Source organism: Mus caroli, unplaced genomic scaffold (assembly GCF_978045245.1).
Source record: "Mus caroli unplaced genomic scaffold, Mus_caroli_1 scaffold_6, whole genome shotgun sequence".
Lineage (NCBI taxonomy): Eukaryota > Metazoa > Chordata > Mammalia > Rodentia > Muridae > Mus > Mus caroli.
This window is the reverse complement of record NW_028227261.1, coordinates 310,420-324,824: the sequence shown is the minus strand read 5'-3', so window position 1 is coordinate 324,824 and position 14,405 is coordinate 310,420. Positions and strand designations below refer to the sequence as shown.

General features: G+C 48.6%; 1 protein-coding gene across 1 annotated transcript; it reads left to right on the top strand.

Annotated features, from left to right (window-relative positions):
- The first annotated feature begins 3,427 nt into the window (after positions 1 to 3,427).
- On the top strand, positions 3,428 to 7,730 carry C1qtnf12 (C1q and TNF related 12). Its single transcript, XM_021161285.3, has 8 exons — positions 3,428 to 3,844; positions 5,692 to 5,808; positions 5,911 to 6,031; positions 6,123 to 6,274; positions 6,735 to 6,843; positions 7,006 to 7,096; positions 7,222 to 7,300; positions 7,541 to 7,730. The coding sequence occupies exons 1-8, from the start codon at positions 3,686 to 3,688 to the stop codon at positions 7,637 to 7,639; spliced, it is 927 nt and encodes a 308-aa protein (XP_021016944.1). The 5' UTR covers positions 3,428 to 3,685; the 3' UTR covers positions 7,640 to 7,730.
- The last annotated feature ends 6,675 nt before the right edge of the window (positions 7,731 to 14,405 follow it).

The following is a 14,405-nucleotide window of genomic DNA, read 5'->3' as shown; positions in this document are numbered from 1 at the left end:
TATTTACATTTCAATTGTTATCCTCCTTCCCGGTTTTCTCTCCAAAGAGCCTCCATCCCATCCTCCCTCCTGCCTCTATGAAGGTGCTCCCCCATCCACTCCTGCCCCACCACCCTACTGCCCTTCAAACTCTTTTTTTTTTTTTTTGGTTTTTCGAGACAGGGTTTCTCTGTGTAGCCCTGGCTGTCCGCACTCACTTTGTAGACCAGGCTGGCCTCGAACTCAGAAATCTGCCTGCCTCTGCCTCCCGAGTGCTGGGATTAAAGGTGTGCGCCACCACGCCCGGCCAGGACCAACTAACTCTTAACAGCTCAGAATGAAAGAAATTTTTAGGAAGTGCTTGTTCTTAAGGGTAGAAGTAAAAAGCAACCTGCTTTCTGGCCACAAGGTGTCGCACTTAATGTACAACCGAAGAGTGCTGTGAAGGCTTGGCAGGTTAGCCCCAACACTTCTCCCCTCTTTGAGTGCTACAGGACCCTATAGTATCCACTGTGTGTTCCATGCACTTACCCCCCGAGTAAAAGGTAACCTTTTTTTTTTTTTTTTTTTTTTTTTTTTAAAGATTTATTTATTTATTATATGTAAGTACACTGTAGCTGTCTTCAGACACTCCAGAAGAGGGCATCAGATCTTTGTTACAGATGGTTGTGAGCCACCATGTGGTTGCTGGGATTTGAACTCTGGACCTTCAGAAGAGCAGTCAGGTGCTCTTACCCACTGAGCCATCTCACCAGTCCAAAAAGGTAACCTTTTTTCCCATTGGCTCAAGCATGCCTGCCTTGTTGACTTTTCTTGGGAGAGGTCACTGACTGGGGCAGTTGGCATCCTGGACTGCCCTCTATTAGATCTTCCTTTAGGAGGTGAAAACCTCTCCTAAAGCTCACATTCTATTGTTATTTAAAGAGAGGGGTACCTTGGAAGGAAACTTTCCCACTTGGCCACTTCTGTTCTTCCCTGAGAAAAAAAGCTCTCAGGTAGTCTTTGGGAATTTTTTTTCCTTAATTTTTTTTATTTCAATGCATTTAATAATCAAACATTAATGGGTATTTTGAGAGTCAAATAATATATAAAAATTTTTGTTCAACTTTCATATTCTTTCATCCTAAAAATATCATTAATGAACATTTAATACTATCCATAACTGAGGATCCCATATATAATGTTGAATACTAAATTGTTTCAAAACATACAAAATATTCTTTGGGAATCAAGCATAGTATTAGAGCATAAAATATTAAAAATGATTCATTAAGAGATATATTCAAAAGCCCTTATATCACCTGGCATAGTAAGAGTATTAAAAATGCCTTATATATCTGTGTACATTGTCTTAACTATAAGTTTACTTAAAAAGAATATCGGTGTTTTTAGGGGAGATTATCAGTAAGTATATTTTTTAAATTTCAAAATAGTGAAAACTCTTCAAAGTTAAACATTAAGAAAATGCTAATTTCAAGCACAGTGAGAAAAATTATCAGTAATATTTCCATTTTGTTTGTAGAACATGATTTTAATATTTTCAACAAACAATTATTTTAAGATATAGTTCATTGTTTAGGGTTTATCTGTCTTGTTGATTTTTCTCAAAGAACCAGCTCCTGGTTTTGTTGATTCTCTGTGCAGTTCTTTTTGTTTCTATTTGGTTGATTTTAGCCCTGAGTTTGATTGTTTCCTGCCTCTTCTCCACTTGGGTGTGTTTGCTTCTTTTTGTTCTAGAGCTTTCAGGTGTGCTGTCAAGGTGCTAGTATAAGCTCTCTCAGGAATTTTTTTTTTTTAAACAGGGCCTCATGTAACTCAGGCTGGACTTTAATTCTCTGCCTCCTAGGTGCTATTATTTTAGGCCGGAGTAGCCTTTGCATCCATAGTGAGCCACTGGTTCCTGTTGAGCTGTTTTCTCCAGGGTTTGGATGAGAGCCAATAGCAGATGCTCCTAGGGGCCACTTTGGTCAGGGTACTTGTGAACCAGAGTAGGTTCCTCTTGGTTATTTTCTAAGTTGTTTGTGGCAGGGAGATATTGAAGTTGGAAAACCGGAAACATCCTAGCCATCCCTAGCCACAAAATGAGGTCCCTACCTACTGTGGTATTTCTGTGACAGGGCAAGTCTAGCCTACCTGCTTATAAACTGCCTGAAAGACAGCTGAGGAGTCCCACTACCAGATAGGCCACCAAGATATAAGTGGACCAAAAGAACAGGGTGCTGCATCTTTGAAGAGGAGGTCTCTGGGCTGAGGCACTTGCCCTCCCTGAACCTGAGACTTGAACTTGGGGCATAGAGGCTGTCTTTCTTGGCATATATAACACATGCATACACACACACACACACACACACACACACACACTAGGTACTTCCCTTTACATTCTCCCCTATCCCTGCTTTATTTGTTAGGCTTCTCTGACTGGGTGTGGCCTGGAGCTGGGATGGCTTACTTGGCCACCTTTCGCTTTTTTTTTTTTTTTTTTTTTTTTTGGAGTGAGAATTGAGGGGGCACTATTCTAGAACATTATGTTCTGTTTACCAGGACCCATACCTACTGGGACCAACCAGTGTGTGTTAGGGATGCAGCTCCAATTCCTTTATAGAGCAGTTGGAACCACACCTGGCTGTTTGTAGCCACAGCTTTTACCAGTTGGAGGCTATCTGGCTACTGGGTATCCTGGACCAGACTCAAGGGCCACTACCTCATAATCACTGAGCCCAAGGTACTCATTGGCTTGGCTTGTCCTTAGCTAACCCAACTTTGATCTTGAAGGTGATTCAGAAGGGCCTTTCTCAGGGGACCTGACACTGTCACTCACGAGGACTGGAGGGGGGAAATTGTATTGGTCAGAGATGTACAGGGACCAGTTCCCCCTTGCAGTATAGACTGGGCCTATGCTAACCTCTTAGAAGACAGGCCTAGGGGACTGACAGTGGAGTTACAGACTATAGAAGTTGGCCCTCTGTCTGTTGAAGAGTCAAGATAGATCACCAGCCTCTTCATGCTGTGCCTTTTTGCAGATGTCAGCCTGGTAGGTCTCTTGTAAGTACAGGAGGATCACTAGCTGGGAAGGGTAAGCAACCAGCTAATAAAGATGTCCTACTTTTTCCAGGGTCCTTTTTTGTGGTTTAGGGTAGGGGCTGAATGAGGTATGTGGGGCAAAGTCTGGGAGATTTGCACACAGCTTCCTAAAGTAAAGGAATCACTTGGATTCACTTCCCTGGAAGTGTGGGTATGAAAGATGCCACAGAGAGTTGACAGCTTCCACCCCCCATTGCCAGCTTAACTAAATAGAAATCCTGCTGAGAGGAGACCAGAGACAGGGCTGGGGAGAAGCAGCCCAGCTCCTCCCAACTCCTTAGGGGTGATGGAATCACTGGTCATAGGGGTCCCGCCCCGCCTTGCTCCGCCCCGCCCCGCCTTCCAAGTGGTAGAAGTGCACCTTGTGAGTCCTCCCCCTTGGAGCCTGAGAGGCCTAGGAAGAAAGTTCTCTTTTGGTGGCAGGGCTGCCGACGAGGGCACTGAGCAGGAAGATAGGTCGACAAAGACGAGGAGTTCTGGCTCCTCCTGCAGACATGCACCAGCGGCTGCTGGGCTCGTCCCTGGGCCTCGCCCCCGCGCAGGGGCTCTGAATGCCTGCCGCCGCCCCCATGAGAACACTGGCCTGGGCTCCCATCCCTAAGCCTCTGCTTGCGGAGACTGAGCCATGTGGGCCTGGGGCTGGGCCGCTGCAACCCTCCTCTGGCTACAGACTGCAGGAGCTGGGGCACGGCAGGAACTCAAGAAGTCTCGGCAGCTGTTTGTGCGTGTGGATTCCCCCAATATTACCACATCCAACCATGAGGGATTCCCAGGCTCCATCAAGGTAGGCAGAGGCTGGGGAGCATGTAGGTGTGCAGTTCTAGGCACAGCGTCAAAGCTCAGACTGGCCCCCTACCTCGACAGCTCTGCTCTCCCATTTCCAGGTTGCACTGCATGTGACTTTGATCACTGATCTGGCTTAGAGCTTGCTGCAGCCAAGACAGGGACTGGCCTGTGGGGGAGCCTCCCTCTGCCAGGCCTGGTGGGTCTGAAACGGTTAACCCTTTGAAGCCTCCGTGTGTTTTTCAACAGTCTGATACCATTAGGTATAATTGCTGTCTCAGATGAGAGTGGATGAGAGGGCATCCCGGTAAATGAATGGGTCACCTTATGTATCGTAACTCCTAAATAGGCAGTAGCCTGACTAGCTTGTCCCTTGTGCTTTCCAGGGGTCCTGTGGTAATCTCATTTGCTGTGGCATCTTGCGTTCAAAGTACCCTGTTCTTAGAGTCCTCTAGAGACATGAATCTCCTGTGTGCTAGTCTCAGAGCTCCTACTGCTGCCATCCTATGGGCCCCCAGGACAGGAAGGGAAACAGCTCTTACCCAGACAGGATCTTCCTGGCTCTGTATCTTTGACCCTTGCTCTGTATCCTTCCTAGGGTGTCTCTGTGTTGGCCTGCTTGGCTGCCTCTCAGCTCACATCAAACCACCTCAAGCCACATTTTCCTGATAGGCAGAGTGAGCAGAGCTGAGGGAGTGTAAGCCATGGGCTAGTTCCCTGTCAGGCAGAAGGGAGATTATGACCACTCAGAGTGGGAGCTCCTGCAGGTGTTGGGTCCTGAGTAACCCTCCCTAAAGATACTAGGAAAGGGAGGTTATGTCCACCCAGTTGAGTGGAGGCAGTTTTATCAACCCTGCCCTGGGTTGTCTTTCCAAAGATAGGACAGGAGACAGTTTAAGAAGATGTTGGCGTGGGTAGAGCCTCCATGAACTCACTCTCCAGGCGTCTCTGCTCTTTGTGCTGGGGTGGGGTTTGTTCTACATCTCCTTGCAGCCTTTACCCTTGGCTTAGCAATGTCTGATGTTCTCAGTGTCAAGGGGTCAGATACCTGATAGAGAATTGTGGAGCATGCATATGTCCTTGCATCTGTCCCTGGGTGGGACCTAAGGGGAAGCAGTGTTTGCAAGTCCTTTCTAGCCTATAACCTGTCTGGAAGAGAACATCTTAATTTCTGATTAGTAAATAAAGCTATCTCCAGTAGCTACCCTGTTCGTACTGAGGACTGACCTTGTGTTGTCTCAGAACCCTTGGCTTACTCTGGTTAATGAAGGCAGAAACATTTCGAAACAACCAGTCTGTCACAGCTGGACTCGTGGCTGCTACACTCCTGTCCATTCCACAGGCTGCTGGCCTGATATACAGGTCTCCTCCACATCCTAATTGTCCCCAGAGACAGGCTTGGCCCTTACCAGATACACTCTCCCAAAGCCATATCTTTGTGTCTGTAGCTACCTTACCTCATTTAAAGCCAACCTCTTGTTAGAGACACATCAGGCTTGCCCTATATGAGTCCATTATGTCCTTCTTCATGGGAGCAGGGCCAGAGGGGTCATGGACATTTTCACGAAGGCCCAAGGTGTTTTAGTGTCAGGTTCTTGCTTTCACAGAGCCCCAGACCTCACCATGCTTATTCCCTCCTCCCACCCCCAACACTAACACTCATGGGGACATCTAGGTTATAATTAGGGAGAGTTCCTTTGGGCCATGACCTGAGTTACTCCAGTGACATCTTCCTGTGTGTCTGAATCCCCCACTAACTTGAAGTTCACAGGTATCTGTGGGGTGTATTAAGATAGAGGCCAGAGGCCTGGTGGTTAATACACCAACCTTGCTTCTCTGACTTTTCAGCCACTGGAAGCCTCTGGACCTGAGCTCTCAGATGCCCACATGACATGGTTGAACTTTGTCCGCCGGCCAGATGATGGGTCCTCTAGAAAACGGTGTCGTGGCCGGGACAAGAAGTCGGTAAGGCCCTGAGCTGTGTGAGACCAGCCCTTTCTCAGCATAGAGAAAGGGGTTAGAGTGGGGGGACTCCTACTCAGACTCACTTTCTTTTACCTCTTCTAGCGAGGCCTCTCAGGTCTCCCAGGGCCCCCAGGACCCCCTGGCCCTCCTGGTCCCCCTGGTTCCCCTGGTGTGGAAGTTACCCCAGAGGCCTTACTGCAGGAATTTCAGGAGATACTGAAAGGTAAGATTGTCCTATACCCAGCCTCTCTCAGAAGCCTGAGAAGCTCTTACAGGACTAGAAGGGACCTGACCCAAAGTGGCCCTCTCCACAGAGGCCACAGAACTTCGATTCTCAGGGCTACCAGACACATTGTTACCCCAGGAACCCAGCCAACGGCTGGTGGTTGAGGCCTTCTACTGCCGTTTGAAAGGCCCTGTGCTGGTGGACAAGAAGACTCTGGTGGAACTGCAAGGATTCCAAGCTGTGAGTGGGGACACAAGCCAAATTAATACTTATATCTTTGACGATTATATACCAAGAGGTCAGGATACAGGAGTAGTCCCTTATTGGCAAGATGGGCCCACAGATAACAAATGTTGCTGGGCACATGCCTGCATTGTGCCCTAGAGATACTGTTGTAGAGGGTGAGAGCCAGCCTTTGTTAAAGTTAGGAGCTCCACCTTGTACTAAGACAAAAGTGGGGCCTAGAATTGCCATCCCCTATGATAGCTTTTGGGGTCCTATCCATCCACTGGAGCCTGGAGCCTTTGCTCTAAGGCACACATGGGTGCAGACAGAGGTCAGCCCTGTCCTTTCCACAAAGAGAATGAGGCCCAGGAAAAACCTGACTGGGGTTGGGCTATGTAGGTGTCTTGCTTGGCTAAAGTGTACATGGTGAGGATCCAGGCCCTGAATGTAGCCAGTCACCTCCTAATTTCCACAGCCTACTACTCAGGGTGCCTTCCTGCGGGGATCTGGCCTGAGCCTGTCCTTGGGCCGATTCACAGCCCCAGTCTCTGCCATCTTCCAGTTTTCTGCCAGCCTGCACGTGGGTGAGCCAGTCTATATATATGGACTATGGGTGGTGGGTAGATTATCCCTTGAGGGTGGGTCCCTAAGAGATGTCATCTACTCTGCTCGGGGCCAACCACCCTCAACCCTGGCAGACACTTGAGCCTGTTCTGGGCAGTATCCTGAAACCCCTCTACCCATAGACCACAGTGAACTGCAGAGCAGAGGCCGGTTGCGTGCCCGGGATATGGTCCGTGTTCTCATCTGTATTGAGTCCTTGTGTCATCGTCATACGTGAGTCCCACCACAGTCCTCTGGGGTCTCTCCTTGGCCTGAGATTACAAGTAGCTACCTTAAGGAGTGCCTGAGCACCATGGGCCAGTGACCTCAACACTGTTGCCCTGTGGTGCTATGCCCAGGTCCCTGGAGGCTGTATCAGGTCTGGAGAGCAACAGCAGGGTCTTCACAGTGCAGGTTCAGGGGCTGCTGCATCTACAGGTAAGCAACAGGTGGGTGGGCTTCTCTGGCCTGGGAGGGTCTTACAGCTTAGTACAAGTAGTTGCTCCGGACCTCTGAACCCTTGTGCCTTGGAGGGTGCTGTCTGGTCAAGATGTTTTTAGATCTGTATGGCTAGTACTTCAACTGTTGGGGAGTATTGGCTCCAAATGCTATTCCTATGGATGGGTAGGCTTCTAGATTGGAGCCACCCACTAATGATGCCTACCATGATGTCTTTAGTCTGGACAGTATGTCTCTGTGTTCGTGGACAACAGTTCTGGGGCAGTCCTCACCATCCAGAACAGTTCCAGCTTCTCCGGAATGCTTTTGGGTACATAGAGGAGCGGAAGAAATGATTGTGGATTGAGGAACCAACACCTTGCTTCTTAGAGGAGCTGAAAAGGACTACTCCCCTTTTAATAGTTTTCATAGCAATAAAGAACTCCAAACTTCTTCATCACTCTTGGGTGCTATCTGGTTATTGTGTTGGTAGAAATGGCAATGGAGTGGACAAGATATGAATAGGAGACGTACAGCAAACAGAAGATTGTCTATATGTGATCCCAGAGCAGAGTGTAACCCCAAAGAGGGACTAGAATAAAGTTCTCTCACATGGTCTCCAGATAGACTTCCAGCCAGCAGTGGAAACACAGCTTCCTGACAGCTCCTCTACCTGCTAGGGATTGAGTTGACCCTGAGGCAGAGGCAGGCAGATGTCTGAGTTTGAGGCCAGTATTATCTACAGAGTGAGTTCCAGGACAGCCAGCAGAAACCCTGTCTCAAGAAATAAAACAAAACAAAAATTCAAAGTCTCTTTTAAAGTACAAAATTTCTCTAAAATAGCCAAAACCTCATAACTGAGTTTCTATAAAATCAACAAAACAACAAACTACACAATTAAATGCTTTATTATTTCAAGAGAAAAGAACCAGGGTACAGTCACAAGATTATAAAGATTATAAAGTCCAAGATTATAAAGAGTTCAGTGCTTCATGTCGGGATCCACTCACAATCTTTTCCAAAGGGTCTTGGGAGTTCCACGTCGATTTTGCCACCCATAGCACACACAGCTAGTTTCATAGGCTCAGGATGGCTCCCATACCTGTTGCTGTCCTTGGTGATCGTCCTATGATGCTGGCATCCCCAAAATGCTGGGTTCTCTGCTGCCACTGGGCTCTCTCTAGGGAGCCACATGTTCCAAACCTCAGCTTCTCCATGACCCCTTCAGTCCTCGAGCCTCTATTGCAACTGAATTGTTACCTTTAGCAATGGCCTCTGAAAAGTGCCAGGTCTCTGTTGTTCTCTGTGACCCTTCGTGCCTTCAAAACCAGCATCACTTGGGGAAATTCTTACAAGTTGCCAAGTTCAGGTGCTAGCATGAGGTACAGCCTTGGCTGTTTCTAGATCATAGCTTCTATGTGCTGACCCCATGAAAATACTTTCCAAAAAATTTTCCCTCAGTAATGGTGGTCTCTTCATAATCACAACTGATTCTTCAGCCCCAGCTCACCTGTACCCATTATCCCAGCAAGCAAAGACTTAAATTTAGTGGTTATAGTCTCTTGTTAATAACAGCCAATTCTTCAGCCCTAGCTGACCAGAACTACAGATTTTTAATTCAAAAAAGCAAGTAGTCCTGATAATAATCTTTTGGGGACACTCAAACTTCCCTCCGAAAAGTCACAAACCAGGCCTCCATCATCTGAACTGTTCTCAGTGTTATCTTGTAAGTTATCGTGATAGCTCATTAAACTCAGGGCTATCAAAGTCCTTTCACAATCCTCCCCAGAACACATTGTGGTCAGGCCTTCCACACCTGCATCCCACTCCTAGGGTTTCTATTGTTGTGATAAAACACTATAATCAAGAGAAACTTGGGGAGGGAATGGTTTATTTCTGCTTATAATTCTCAGGTAACGTTCCAACAATAAGAGAAGTCAGGGCTGCAACGGAAGGCAGAAACCTAAAGGCCAAAATAGAGCCAAAGTCACTGTGGAGGGCTGCTGATTAACTATCTCTTTGCGGCTTGCTTAGCCTCTCTCTCGAGATCTCTCTCTCTCTCTCTCTCTCTCTCTCTCTCTCTCTCTCTCTCTCTCTCCCTCCCTCCCTCCCTCCTTCCCTCCCTTCCCCCCTCCCTCCCTCTCCCTTCTTCCTTCCCTATCCCTCCCTTTCTCCCTCCTTCCTTTCCCTCCATCCTTCTCTCCTTCTTTTCTTTTCTTTTCTTTTCTTTTCTTTTCTTTTCTTTTCTTTTCTTTTCTTTTCTTTTCTTTTCTCTTCTCTTCTCTTCTCTTCTCTTCTCTTCTCTTCTCTTCTCTTTTCTTTTCTTTTCTTTTTGGGGGTGGGGCAGGATCTGTCTATATAGCTCTGACTGTCCTAGAACTCAGAGAAATCCGCCTGCTTCTGCCTCGCAAGTGTTGGGATTAAAGGCATGTTCCTCCACACGTGGCCAGGTCTTATGGAAGCTTTTCTTTTTTTTTCAATTGAGTTTCTCTCCTCTGAGATTACTCTAGCTGGGTCATACATACAAACAAACAAACAAAAAACCTAATCAGCACAGGGGCCCTTTGGGGCCTGTATTCTATGAAGGGAGTCCATACACTGTCTGGGGAGCAGAAGGGAGCTCAAGTGTATATAAGCATTATACAAGGCTGCCTACTTCTTGGGCCTGTAGGTGCTCTCCAGTGTGGTACATTGTTGCCTAAGTGTGCTAAGACAAAATTTGGGGTAGGGAAAACCTGCCCAGGCTGAGGCAGGAGTTTCCCTTCTTTCCACCTTTCCTGGTAGTGGCAACCACTCTTCAAAGATCATAGGGTGTGCAGGGTAGACCTCACAGTTCAACCACTGCAGTCTTCAAGGGAGGAGCAGTGACTAATGTGAGGTTCCCTCTAGCCCTACACTACTTTGGCTCTGGCAAACTCCAGTCAAAGAATATAAATTAGCTTCAGGATGTCCCAGCTGGCTGAGCTTCCAAGATACTATCTCTAGTTGGCACCTGGGCCATCAAGTGGTAAGTTTTCAGCCTCTGACTTCTCTCAAGATAAAACCGTGGCAGGCCATCAGAATTCTGTCTTCCAGACTGAGCAGGCAGGGGAGAGTCTCCCTTGCCCTGGAATGTACAGCAGAGGCGAGGAGTCTGACGCTCATAGGCCTGTGGGCAGCATGTAAGGTGAGGTAGTAGAAATTGCAAGAGGCCAAAGGGTGTGGGCTGTTATCTCTCACCCAAGACCTTGATCCTCCTTGACGTAGAATAGGAGGGCCCTCTCCCTGCAGTCTTGCTGGGCGGTGAGGCAGGTCAAACAAACCAGGCTCTGAGGTGGTGTGGATGGCGCCAGTCTTTGTGGTAGTAAGCTTGGCCACTGACCCATCTCCACCTTTCTTCTGAACCCCCACTCCCAACCCCCATTTGTGGCGTCGGGTTGGAGCTGTCTGGGAAGATCCGTGTTTCACTTGACTGCAGCTTCAATGCCAGCTACTTTGATGGGGGATGGTGCCAAGCTTACTAGGGTCCTTACCCTAGTCGGAGCATACCAAGGTCACTACTGAGTAAATAGAAAGGGGCCTAAGAAAGGAGTAACTGTCCTCCCACTTGCCAATTACTGAGGTTCTGACAGACCTGGGACACCAGACCAGATTTTAAAATCCATTCTCAGGGAACCCTCTTCCCTTTCTGCTCTCAGCACCCTTGTTGGGCAGTCTACCGGCTGGACCAAGGTCTGGGGTTCTCAAGTCTTCCTTCTAGAGGCCCAGCCCCTTGGGCTGTGGCTCAGTGAATCCTCACCCCCAGGGGAGCAGGGCCCCCACCCACACTAAAGCAGGGAAAATAGTTTACACAGTGACTTCAGCTGGGAGAAACTAAGGATCAAGGTTCTATGAGAAGGCAGAGCAGGGACTAGAAAGTGGGTAGCACAGAAGTACGGTTTGAATATCTACACCTGCAGCTCCATAGCCACATCCCTTATATTAGTAGGGTTTTCAGGGGCTGCTTCTCAGGCCTGTAATCCCTCAGCTCCACTAGTAGTAGCATTACTCTGTGCAGATCAGGCTGAGGCTGGAAGCTAAACTACCCAGCACCAGCCAGACTATCCTGAGCCACATATAGGGCCTCCCTGGTCTCTCAGCTTTGTTCTCTGGTCTTGTTGGCTGCTGTAGGGGCCATAATCCCCCAGATGGAGACTCAGAGAATGGGACTTAGGACTCCACAAAGAGACAGCTGGAGATGAGGAGATGAGAGATGAGGAGACATAGTGATCAGGGCCCAGCTCTGCAGAGCAATGCCCGGGCAGGTGGCCAGGATCGGGGTGGGCCTTGTCTGGGCGCCTGACTCCACCTGCGTCTGTCTGTCTGCTCTTCCTCCCCATTTCTGCCCCTAATCGGAGGTCATTAGCCACTTAGCTGTAATTTCCTTGGAATGTGCTGTCTCCAGATGAGCCCTAGTGGCTGGGGGCCCAGAAGAAAGGGAGTGGTGTCTAAGGTAGAGTGGAAGACTCCTACTGAGGGTCCAGGTAACAGATACAGAAAAACACATGCCACCTACCCAGAAGACACAGCAGTCAGGGTTTTGTTTTTTGCTTTACCCAGCTGTACCATATGATTTTCTCAATTCTTATATAGTCCTAGGCTCTGATATTCCAGAGATTCATGGAAGACACGTAGCATATCTACCCAGCCAGGGGCTGTGTGGAGCAGGGGAATTATAGTCCTGGCCATGCACCCAGCCTGTGCATGGCTTGCTATGGAAGGCAGTCAGACTGGAGCTGCTTATGTTCAGGGTCCCAAGAGTGGGGAGACATCAGGGAAAGGTGATTTTCTTCTACATTCTCCCATTTTGAAACTGGTTTTGTGAAATGGCCAATATATCTAGATAATTGACTGGGGACAGAGAAAGCATGACCAGCCTTGGTTTGGCTCCTGATCCCAAACCCTTGTTTTAGAGCAGCCGGAGGTACTGTCTGGCCTTGCTAACCCCTTTGCTAGGCTGACTTCCCACAACCTCAGTCTGACCCTTCTGCCTGCCAGGCTAGGGCTTGAAGGTGGGGTATAACTACTGCCAAGAGCTCCTGACTGTCCTTGGAGGCCATACCCAACATAGAAATACTTGATCCGAAAAACCCTTCTTGAGTCTGGTTTTGAGCCATAGCCTAGTTAGATCTGGCCAGCCCCTCCTTGGAGCAATGTCCACCCAGGTTTCAGAGGTGTGGTGTAGTGTTAAGTCAGAGCCTGATCCCTTAGTATCCTTGCCACCATGTCCTGGGCTTGAGCATGAACAAAAACATGGTCCTCATGCCCACTATGGCTGGAGAGTCCTTTTAGGATGCATCTCAAGCTAGGAGTTGGAAGAGGTAGGCAGAGTCAGTGGCTTCTTCTGGTTGTGAACAAGGCTAAGCCTCTAAGGCCTACATTTTTGGTGTTATACAGCTTTGCTAGTGCCAGTCCCCACACATACCCATCTTGTACTCCCCTTTGGGAGTTCAACATACAGATGAGGACTGCTCCTATCATGGGGCCTTAGAATATAGCTAGGCAGTCTTGACTTTTGATTGGGTCTACTCTAAAGACCTGTTGGGTTATTTACCCTCTATTGGGCCTTCTGAGTTTAGAAGCAGTATATCATCCTTAGGCCCAGATCCAGACAACCTTATTCTACAGAAAACTATAAGTGTGTCTGGTTTGGCATTGTGAGTTCTTTCTTTGGAGGTGCTCCTCTCACACATCTGTGTATACTTGTGAACCTGTATATGCAACTTAATGTCTGTATAGGTGATGTCAAGAGTCTGTGGTTATGTCTTGGTATATTCCTACAAGGCACCCTGAATGTGCATGTTGTAGTGGAGGGAAAACGTTATCCGTGTCTCCAGGGATCTCTGCCCTGGATCCAGGAAGAACCGTGGGGAAGGTGTCCAGATGATTGGAGCTCTCCACAGCCAGTGGTCAGACTCAGGAGTGGACATAGTTCTTGTCCTTGGTGCTGGAAAGACCCAGTGGCACTAGTCCTGCTGAAGTCAGCTAGGAGCTCCAGCATAGGATGTGTGACTGCTCGGGGTCTCATACTAGCTTACTGTGAGTCCATCCCTAGTGTCTGAGGTTCCCTGGCTGGAAAAAGTGGGTGAAGAGGTCAAGGGAGAGAGGCTTCCCAGCCCAAAAGGGGCTCTGGCCTGGAAAGAGGAGGTTACAGTGGGAGCCTTGTGTGGACTCTGTGTTGCCCTCAGAACTTCAAGCAAGCTGAAAAATTCATGTCTGACTGTAGCTTAGAGCAGAACACAAAGTCCTGAGTTTGGGGGCACTGCTCACTGACTGGGCTTGGCCAATCCAACCCTGGGCTCCCAACTGAAGCCACTATGGGTTCTAATACCTCATGGTTCGACTCCTTCCGGGACTGTTCCTGGGGCCTCCTGCAGCCAGCCCCGGATCTTCCACACTTAGCTCTGAGAGCTGAGGCAGGTAGGCTGAGAAAATCACTCAGGTATGGAAAATAGCCTTGATTCTACTTGTACTGGCTGCCTCCATTGGCACGTCTGTCTGCCTATGTGTCTGGCCGTTGTTCACGTGGGCCAGGATGAGTGGGTTTGGGAACAAAGGGTCTTTGTTTGGGAGGATTTGGGGCACAGCCCCTTGCTCTGGGGCAGTGATTCACAGACTCTTCTAGGAGATAACATCAGTTTTGCAACAGCTAGCATGCATACATGTAGCCCAGCCCCAGCAAGACTCCAGCTTCACCTGCACCCACATCCCTGAGACAGTTCTGCTGAAATCTGGGGATATGAGGTGGCAGCCAGAACTGGAATAAACAGGAGCTGTGTGTTGGAGGCACACAAACTCCATAGTGGCCTAGAGGTAATGGAATTTGCATTCCTAGGCCTGTCCCTGCCACTGCCACAGGAACATCTCTCAGAACAGAACACTGATGCCCTGCTCTCCAGAGCATTTACAGGGGATGATAGAGGGTTCTTCCTCCAGTGCAGGCCTGACAAGGCTACATAGGGCCCATCTGGTATGCTAGAGGGCACGAGTGACCTGCCAGCACCACAGAGACTTGAGCTGACACTGAGCATCATTTCCTCTCATGATCTTAAGTGGGAGGATGGCCCATAGTAAAGGCTGGGTCTGC

Bases quoted from the DNA above. Each gene is read 5' to 3' on its own strand.
- C1qtnf12 (XM_021161285.3), top strand. From the start codon at position 3,686: ATGTGGGCCTGGGGCTGGGCCGCTGCAACCCTCCTCTGGCTACAGACT. The intron at 5,809-5,910 runs GTAAGGCCCTGA...TACCTCTTCTAG, and splicing joins GTGGCCGGGACAAGAAGTCG to CGAGGCCTCTCAGGTCTCCC. The intron at 7,097-7,221 runs GTGAGTCCCACC...TGCTATGCCCAG, and splicing joins TCCTTGTGTCATCGTCATAC to GTCCCTGGAGGCTGTATCAG.